We start from the raw sequence: 10,834 nt of genomic DNA, 5'->3' as shown, positions 1-10,834 counted from the left end.
AAATGAATACAACATAATCAGAATTTCAGTCTTAATTAAGGAAATAACTACAAGACATATCAACACCAACACATACTACTAAATCCAGTATTTATTGCAACACTAACATATTTATTTTTTACACCAGTTAACATCAACTGTGAGTTGTACATTATATTGATTTATTCAACATCAATTCAGATGAGTTTTGAATTCGTTTATGTGATTTATGACACTATTAGCATGGAGGCACAGTCTAAAGGCATGAAAGCGCCATAAAAATAAGTTATAGTGTAGCCTTACTCCAGGCTTACATAGGAAAGGAATTGAGTTGAAGGCAACAACAATAAAAAAGTCATAGTGACGATGATGCAGATCATCCTAACAAAATGAGTTTGTGGAGTCCACGTGGCTCTCTCTCACCCCAGAGAGCCATCAAACAAACATTTGACCCTTTCTAACTGTGTTGGTCTTGTTTTCTTTACAGCCTCAGCAGGTGGTCTCTCATACCGTTCACTTTCTCATTTTTTTTTTCTTTTTACGTTGCTGGTTGTACCATTATAGCCCTGGCCATCAAACCCACACTTTTTCCATTCTGTATATTTCAACACACTGGTCTGAAACTCGCTCAAGTGCTCAGCTTCCTCCCTGCTGTGAATATCCACCAAGCTCTCTAGAGTTTACTCATGATGGTTCATGTGGATGGATTTCAAGACGGCACTAAAATGTGGTCCATACTGTATATACATAAAAATCCAGTCATATCAGGAGCCTAACAAAAGCTTTATTTTAATTGGAAGTGGTCAAATCATGTGGCAGTCATGTTTCATTCACATGACCAGATGAATATTACTTACTTTATCTTGATAACTACTTTGTTTTAGAATACTTTCACTTTTCAATGGTCAATGTCAAGTTAGGACAGTTTTTGGAACATTAAACAAACTTTCTACCCTTTTTTACTGTAATTTTGTATAAACATGATTTAATACAAAATCTGTTATTGATACAGCAACATGAACTAGAGAGCTTACTCCTCCTCACCTCTAAGGCACAAGAAAAAAGCAGCTGTCTTGAACTTTCTTTAGTATTATCATATTCCATTATCCATTATCATCCATCATTATTATCATTGTCACAGACCCTCTATATACTCTTCTAGTCCATTCATCTCTCTCTAAATTGTTCCCTCTGACTTGTGTTTGATATAAAGCTCATCTCAACAGGGTCCACAAGTCTTTGAACAGAGTTTATAAGAGATGAGCCGAACATTTTATGCTGCGTTTCCGTTTTCCTTCAGCAACAAATATTCTCAACCAATGCTCACGGGAAAATCATGCCTGTGGCAACATTTATGCAAAATTGCTTATTTGCACATTTGTGGCATGTTGAAAGTGAAATGCCCGCTGAGTAATGCTGACACTGAACCTGAATTTGGAAAGCGATAGAAATGAAATGTTCTGGTGAGTGGTGCTGAAAGGTTTATGCTGTATTATGTTTTGAATGCAATAATGTAAAACCTTAATGGTTTACTGTATACCTATTATACAATCTTTTTTACTTGGTTTACGTTTACATTTTTACAATGAGCCTGTTGGATATTCTATCATTTCAATCTGAAGACTCTCTCCTCTCTGCAAATTGCAGAACAAGGCAGTGTACAAATGAAGCTACCTTCGAATGAGAGAATCATTTCTATTTCGTCACCCTGCATTCTTCTCCAGTTGCACATGAGAGTGCTGCCTTTTAGCACATAGACTGTTGCTAAGGCACTGGAATGGTGACAATGTCTTTGTGTGTTGCGAGCAAAAGTCACTTCTTTGACTATGCAGCAGCCTCCTCTTTGAAAGCCCCTGTTGTGTGTCAGTGAATGAAATAAAATTCAAAATGTCCTTGTGTTCACAGTTAGTAAATTACATAAGCTGGATATAAAGACTCTGTGTACACAACAACGACTGTCTGCAGTATGTTCCCTTCATAATATATATATATATATATATATATATTTTCTATTTTCACTCTTTTAGCTGCACAACATAGATATACATTTTATACTCTGAATGAGAAACAATGAATACATCTGGATATACATTAGCTTTTTTGTATTTACACTGGTTCTGCACATAGTTCTTTGTTTTTTTGTGTGTATTTTGTGCTACATTTCCTCATATAAACATTGTATGCGTCTCTGGTGCCAGTTCTGCACTGTTTAAAAGCTCAATATGGTGATTCAGTAGCATGGATATTATTAATTCTTGTAATAATAACTCAGTATGAAAACATTCTTCGCTTCAGCGGTCTCTCCTTGGCTGAGTGAAATAGAGGAATGGATTGGCTGAATCTTGACAGCGTTCAGTAAATGGTTTCTTTGATGACACTGGTGGAGAAGGTCTGGTTGCTGCAGATGCTGATTGAGTGTCTGGTGAGAACGCGCTTCTGTTTCTTATGGCGGCATGGCAGGATTATGTAGCGAAGCGTGGAAAAAAATATTTGCCGGTAATTGGCCGAGACGAGGTTGTAGAGGATGGGGTTGATGGCCGAGCTGACATAAAAGAGCACATTGGTGATCATGTAGAAGTAGTGATAGAAATCGAAGAGAGCTCTGTGGAAGAGAAAAATACAGTTTGTTGGTGCAGCAAGTATATAAAATATTTTTATTGGTAGCTGTTTTAATCGGAACCAGGATCAGAATTGTGTGAATAAAATGTGTTACCAAATCAATACATTATTTTAAAGCAATGTTAAAGTAAAGGGTTACCCAAAAATGTTAAATTATGTTTTGTTTTTGTTTTTTAAGTCTGAAAGCATCAGTTCATATTTATAGCAACCTATCTATCTATCTATCTATCTATCTATCTATCTATCTATCTATCTATCTATCTATCTATCTATCTATCTATCTATCTATCTATCTATCTATCTATCTATCTAGCTATCTATCTAGCTATCTATCTATGGATGTATAACATTGATGAAAAGTTACAGTAAAGACATTTACAATTTGAGAAAAGATTTCCTATTCAAATACATGGTGTTTTTCCCCTTAAAATAATTATTAAATTAAAAATATTTCAAATTACTATCAAGTAAAATCATCCTTTGTGAGCATAAGTGACTTTCTAAAACATAAAAAAACCTTACTCTTAACACCAAATGTTTGTAGTATATACACATCAAATGTTATTTATATGCAAACTGAAATATGCTTGTTTGTGATGACTTTGATGTGCTGCATGTAATTATTGTAAATCTGTTGTTTTGCTGAAAGAGCTTATTTTTTTTCCCAGGAGCAGCTGAGAGAGAGAAAGAAAATAAGATTTTGCATAGTGATTTGATTGTGTGTGTCTGAGAGTAATATTCATGTGAAATGCTTCAAATGAAGGTTGCGTTTGACCTGCCTCAGTGCAATCTCATGAACAATCTTATATCCCTTGGGTTCATGTCTCGTCATCGCACACAAAAAAGGAAATTGGGTTTTGACTACATTGGGCAGACGTCATATTCATAATCCATTATCCCTGTGATATTTGATCACATCAGGATTACTATATGTAGCAGATCCACCGAAGACAGAACCAAAATGAATCTCCATCAGCTCACAATCCTTAAAAACAATCTAGTTCTTCCTTGATTGTGCTCATTGTAGCAGCCTGGGACCTTGTAAACAAAACTGTCAACCCTCCCTTGGAGCTAATAATAATCAGTACGCCAGCCAATTATATTAGGGCTTGATGTTTCCAAAAGCGCTTACAATTTTTGTGTGCAATATACATCAGGTATTTTATAACATGTCTGTGGCCATGTCATCTAAGCCAGCATCAATGCCTAACCTTAATGACATTAATATCTTCCCATTCATCTGCTAATAAAAAGAACTAGCTATATTTCTGAAACCCAGCAGAGAGAGAGAGCGAGAGAAAAAAACCCCCATCAGACAGCCACCAGCTTAGGAGACAAATGGACTAAATCATCAGCAAAACGAGTTTGGCTCTGATGACTTATGAGACTGATGTCTGCCCTTTAGCTCTCCATATATGCATTTTACACATGTATTTTATTTAAAATGTAATATGCTTTTATCATAATTTCAGACACTTCTTGAAAGTATTTAAAATCTGAAGACTATTCTTTCAGCTTGAAGATCTTTAAAGTATAAACAATGAGTATAATAATTCATATGCAATGTATTTTAAAATATGAGTAGTTGGTCATCAGGCTGAAGCTTTTGATTTCCCTAAGGCAACACTGATGATGAGCCCTGCATGTGAAAGAATCATAAATCTGACATAGAGATCTCTCCCTTTGATGTGATTTTTATGAATGATGAATACATTTAGTGGCTGACTGGTTGTATATGAGATTGAGAATATTATACAGCAACCAGATTGATTCTGTAGCAGTTTAGTTTGTAATAATGAAATGTATGCGTGCAAGACTCAGATGTCCTGAGTCTCCTTTCATATAAATGAGAAGACCTTAAATAAATAAAATAAACTGACAGTAGGAGGCTCGTATTCAGAGCCGATCCCTTGCTATACTCAAAATATGCCAGCTGCGTAGGGCCCCCAAAACAACAGCCCCCCTCCCCTGCTCTCAAAGATGATTTTATTTTAGTTTCGATTTTGAATTGAATCATGAAAGCATGAATTATAATTTCTTTTAATGCGGTGCGCTGTCGCCCTTTCTATGTAAATATCAGTCAAATCATGTGACATGATTATGAACAAACACCCCGACAGTATTAAATTTTGCCCTACAAGTTACCTTAAATCTTTGGTTTGATAACTAAATTGCATGATTTCCTTAGCAGAGGGGTATTACTTTTTGAAATGAAAAGTTTTTTCACCTTGTGTGTGACAAAACTCCAGAAAAACCCCCCAATATAATTATATTCTAAAGCCCTTTAGAATAACATAGAAAGGAGCCTGAGCTTTCTAATCTTAACTAGTTTTGAATAGGCAAGCACCATTCATATTTCTAAATCTAGATTTAATTATAATCGTAACTTATGCATTTTTCAGCAAGGGTTCAAATGCCATGTTTTTCTGGATATTTGACATCTAATCAGTTGTTTTGTGTACTGAATCATAAAAGAGTCCCATCATTTATCAGCATATGCTTGAGGAAGCTCACCGCAGCATAAATCTGCATTCAGTGAGCCACTGATAAAAATCACATGTACAAGCTGTTCGGATTGGTTTGCACCATGTATGAAGTACTGCTCTGTATAAATGATAAGCTGCGTGTAGGAGCATAAGGCACAGATTTATCGATCAGGCCCTAAATCATTGAAGAAAACTCCCAGAAATCCCTACCACCACCAGATGCATTGTGATTTACTGTTTATGCACTGCTGTTGGTACGTGCTTCCCAGAACAAAGCATTGATACTGTATGTGAGCTATAGTCTGCAGTGAGCTAGCTAAAAGCTATACTTTTTTTCTTTTTTACTTTATATGTTTTTTATAAGCTACTTTGTATGCTATTTATAAGAAGCTCTTGGACTTCAGCAACTTTGTCTCTAAAAACAGATGAATTTGATATTGGACGGGAATTGGAGTTACGCTTGTGCATCTATAAGATCAGCATTTGTGCATACTGTCCAAAAAGAGAATGCAATTTGAAGATTTAAGAGAATGCGTTCAAGTTTTATTGTATTGTGTGGTGATTGTCTTTGAATCAAAACTTACGTTGTCCATTCAGTGACATAGCAGTACATTAGTCTTCGAGCATGATATGGCAGCCAGCACACCACAAAAGCAATGACCACGGCACCTGTGGAGAATAAAATAAAATAAAAAAATAGGTAAAACATAGTCATAATAAGCAGCATTTCCACCTTTGTGCAATAATCGGTGTAAATGAACAGTTTTCAAGAGCCCTGCTGATGGTTTCAGCATGTAATCACATTTGGTAGAAACAGATGACTCTTTATTTCCTGACAGAAATGGATTGGTATCCGCCAATTTTACATGAGCCATTTATTTTTCTCTGATCTGTCTCATACTTTACCGATCCCATTTCAATTTATCCTCCGCTCCAGGTCTTATCCGAGTCAAGCATGGATTGACTCACTAATCTCTGTTGTATCTTTGTATGAGGCTCTTGTCTAGAGGCACAGACCTATTGATCTCTGATATAGTGCCATAACACACATTTGCTTCCTGATTCTGTTTCCTCACACTTTATGTCCATATCAATTTGTTTTTAGTTTCAACTAATTAGCTTCAACATTATAATCCTTATTCATGTAGCAGAATACAAACTGTATGAACAAACAATTGTATTCAAATTGTCACATTGTCAGACAGTTGAATATCATAATTTAAAACACAGATGGCTTTACATAGCAATTTATTTTGCTTGTGTTTCATGAATAATGCAAATATAGAAGATTACAAATCGTGTATGCCTGGAATGGATCTGTGCCATGCATCGATATGAAAATTAATGTTAACATATTCTACGAATGAATGCCCTCCTTGGTCTTGATCTATTTATTGTAAAAAAAAAATTACTATTAAATGTTAGCGTGTGCTAGAATACTGTCTCTCATCTAGTAAACGTTTAATTCATATTCAATATGTTGTTTGTTCAAAAATGTTAAGGAGCATTTAGTTATCATTATAGTCAACTTTTTTTTGTACTTTTTTTTTTGAAAACCCCCAATAAAAAGATAATTAATGCAAATAGGTTTTTAGCCTGTTTTTTTTTTTTACATAATATATTACAATGTAATGTAATATTTTTTAATATTTAATATTTGATTTATCATTATATGTAAAATGTTAATACATTAATTGTTTTATTTTAGTTATTCATTTATATACAGATTTTTGACCTTTTTTGTTTTATTTGTCCCTTTGGTACAATTAAGCATTGACATTTTTCAGTGTTGGGGAAGCTACCGTGAAACTAATTTTAAATAGGCAAACTGCAGTAAATCTGATGAAAAATCTAAACATAGTCAAAAACATAGTACAGGAATTTTTATTGGGGATTTTAACCTGTCTGTTGATCTTCTGAACAAACTGATTCACAAGAATGAATCACATTTTCTGATGCTACATCTGAGAGAGGACTGTTTAGGACAAACTAATTGTTAATGCAAGTTACGGTGGCAGCAGATACTTTTACCTAGTGCAAAATAATTCAGTATTCTGTTATGTGATCTTTTGTGCAGTAAAATAGTTAATAATTTGTTACAGTATTTACTGGAACTAAGAATATAAGCTTAGCAGATTATTTTACATTTATTCATTACAACCAAACAATAGAGCTCCGTTTGTTTATTTCTCAGCGCCAAAACAGAGAACTGTTAAAACCGTAGGCTTTCAATTTTTTCTGGATCAAACTAGTACTTATTTGTCACACAGATGGAGATTTAAATGACTTTGTGTGTATAATTGTGTGCGCTTGTCTATGAAAGAATGAGATTTATGGAGGGATTCCTCTAGCAGAAATGCTGACTCATATAAACTCCACTTTTGTAAATTACATGAGCAACAGTCCTTCTGTTTTGGTCTACTTTTCTTGATTGATTAAATCTAGCCCAGGGTCCTTCTGATTACCCAAATTGAATTTTTTTTTCTTTATTCGAGACTAGAAGCAATTAAAAGATAAAGCCCAAGAGAAGGAAGCTGGAGACAGATAAATATTGGCCTCAGTGTGTTTCTTTTGAAAATGGCAATCTGTCCCAGTTATCAGGGGTTTCCACCACTAGCAAATACATTACAAATACAGTCAAAGCTTTTCCTTTCTTTTGATCATTATTGAGACGCATAAAAATATAGAACAGTAAAATAATTACGAGAGCCGCACAAGTCTCTGCCTCTCACATGATCAAAGTAAAAAAGTTCATATTCTTACATAACATTTTTGTAAATCATTTAAGCACACTGCCGTAAAATGGCTGACTGCTTTAGGCAATTTGACTGTAACTCTTTCTCTGCGGTTAATTCGAATCCTTCACCACCATTATAAACGATCTTTTTTTCTTTGATGAATTTAATTTTCTCCTCATTCCACCTGTCTGTCTCCTTATCTTATCACTAAAGGAGCAGTAAACGTGCGAGTCACTATCTGAAAGTTAATATGTCATGACGATCTTGGCCCACAGCATGGATGAATTCTATAAATTCAATCATGAATACACATTTGTCTGGTTAACTTTGAAATGAAAGGCATTTGGCTACATGCATGTGATGTGTGTGTGTGTGTGTGTGTGTGTGTTTTTCAAAAGGCAGTCAGACTTTATTTGTTCACAAAGCCTGGCTGATCCCACTCCTCCCAATAGCTTTGGATTTATAAAGAAACATAAATACATATCAGTGACAGATCACACAGAAGAGGATTATGCCCTTTTCACAGCAGCAAAACACTGACTGCCGCAGACAGCACTGTCGACACAAATAAATGTGTACAGCTTACAAACACACGCTGTCTACACAATAATGCGGTATTTTCAATGTGTATCAGAAGCTGCCTGAAACAAAAAAATAACTTGTCCAGCTCATGTTTTTGTACCAGTCTGTATTGATTTCATTTGAAATCATTAGTTACATAAATGCAGTCACACATGATAAAAATCATGGCTGGTGCTGTGCTTTGATAAGACCTAATTAGCTCTGTTATTTTAGGTTTATGAATATGGTAATTAGGCAGTGCTATTGAGAATTTTGTCCATTAAATTTTGCCACTTTCATTCTTTTAGTTGGGGGTGGGGTCAGATTAAGACTCATTAACCAAATGCTACTTGAATTATTCATGGAGCTTGTGTGAGGCAAATTTGTGAGAGAAACAACAAAATGGTGTGTAATATCTTGTGGGAAGCAATTATTAGTATCTGAAAAGGAGCAGAGGTGTTGCTTCCTGTTCTCAGACAGAGTGACGTTTCCTGTTACAGGTCTTGCACAGGGTCAAGATGAGCACAGAATCACATTGCAAACCAATGAGAATAGATCTTCCTCTCTCTTTCACTCTCTCTACAAATGTCATAAGTCATTAAGTCTTTCTGCTGTTTGGATTTGTCTCTCCTAAATGCTGTCATGCAGCCAGATATCATCTTTAAGGAACTTCTTTTCTTAAATGCGGTCACTAAAAAGCTACGCTAAAATGCCTCTCTGTGATGTTACCACGAGGCATCGCTTACTTACAGATCTCAGGCTTCTGGAGAGGATGTAGATTCGTAAGAGTGAGCAGGAAGGAGGGTGCTGAGCCTGTGGCTGTTCTATACACAGACATTAATGTCTTGAATTGATGCGAGCCGCAACAGGTAGCCAGTGCAGGGAGATAAATAGAGGAGTGAAGTGGACCCTTTTGGGCTCATGGAAGACCAGTCGTGCCGCTGCATTCTGAATCATTTGTCGAGGTTTGATTGTGCATGATGGAAGCTCAACCAGAAGAGCATTGCAATAGTCCAGCCTAGAAATGACAGGGGCCTGGACAAGAATTTGTGCAGCATACTCTGTTTGTAAGGGCCTGATCCTCCTGATGTCGTGTAATGCAAACCAGCATGATTATGCTCTCTTTACAATGTGGTCCTTGAAGTTATGTCACTTCATCTACAACAATATGATCAATGATGAACTGCCTTTTACTGTCATTTTGCATTATTGACTGACTGTTTTTCTAATTAATGTTGTTCAGTTGCTTTGACACAATGTATTTGTTTAAAGCGCTGTATAAATTAAGGTGACTTGATTTGACTAAATATTAAATATTACTAAAGAAAAATACCCAGGTCATCACAACATGCAAAGTTAAAACATAAGTTGCAATTTCAATAAATATTTGTTTAAATATTTTATCAGCAGATATGTCTGTAATATTCAATATTCTATATAAAAATTCCTTTAAATTATTCCGTTGAAATTATTTATAATTTAATTTAAATATTTCTTGAAAATTTCCTCCCATTTTATCCACATTTAACTGAGCATTGTGTTATTTTTTATTTATTTAGATGATATTAGTATTTACTAGTATTTTGAATTTTTATTTTGAATTTTATTTTACTTTTGTCCATTTTATCAGTTTTTTATAAAACAGTGTAGTTTTAATTTATTTTTCTTAAATGTTTAGCTTTAGCAAGTTTAGTACTTCAGTCTAAACCTATTTATTTTGAAATGCAAAATAAATATTTCAGATTTTTATTTAATTGAATTTTGTACTTGTTTTATTTTATTTGCAAAACAAAGTCACACTTCAGTCTAGCCACATTCTAACTATTAACTAAAAATTAACTATAATTTTGCCTCAAATTATTTCTTTGCTGCTTATTAATATTTATTAATGTATAGTTTTTTCAGTTTAGGTATGGAGTTGGGTTAAGGGATCTAGAATATTGTTATGGAGAATAGGGCATTAATTTGTGCTTTATAAATACTAATTACCAGCCAATATGAATGCTAAAAAATGTTAGTTAATAATGAGAACTGGTCCTTAAAATATACTGTTACTTATATAGTATAATTCTGATTGTATAAGATTTATAAATATTAAAAGATTTGTTCTCGTTCATTATAGAACTCTGAATACAGTACATCACTAGAGCTTTAATGCAGATTTATGGCTTTGAACTTCTGTAAGTGCCTGCTTTGGATCCAGTTCAAGAATGAAAGTGGGTAATTCTGATTCAGATTTTTAACAGCACTCCATATAAATTCAAATTCAGATGAAGTAGAAGTGAGTGGAGATGACATTAGATAGATTTAGAAAAATGGATAAAAGCAAAACCAACACGCCCTGACCCTGTACGAACCTGCTGGGCACAAGAAAGTGTCCTCTGCAGATTTGCCTCAATTAGAGTCTTTCAGATAGCAATTTGCAGGCTCTTACATCAACTATGGATCACT

General features: G+C 34.6%; 1 protein-coding gene across 1 annotated transcript in view; it reads right to left on the bottom strand.

Moving 5' to 3' along the window:
- Positions 1-503: 503 nt before the first annotated feature.
- The window catches only part of LOC113041149 (neurotensin receptor type 1-like), a 28,416-nt gene continuing 18,085 nt past the window's right edge, over positions 504-10,834 (bottom strand). Inside the window, exons 3-4 of the mRNA XM_026199516.1 lie at positions 5,669-5,753; positions 504-2,581 (exon numbers count right to left, since the gene is read on the bottom strand). Coding sequence (XP_026055301.1) covers positions 2,332-2,581; positions 5,669-5,753 — 335 coding nt within the window. The 3' untranslated portion in view covers positions 504-2,331. The remainder of the gene's footprint in view (positions 2,582-5,668; positions 5,754-10,834) is intronic.

The sequence above is a fragment of the Carassius auratus genome, chromosome 23 (genome assembly GCF_003368295.1).
Source record: "Carassius auratus strain Wakin chromosome 23, ASM336829v1, whole genome shotgun sequence".
In the NCBI taxonomy this organism is placed as follows: Eukaryota; Metazoa; Chordata; class Actinopteri; order Cypriniformes; family Cyprinidae; genus Carassius; species Carassius auratus.
The sequence above is the reverse complement of the archived record's forward strand: the minus strand, read 5'-3'. Positions and strand labels throughout refer to the sequence as shown.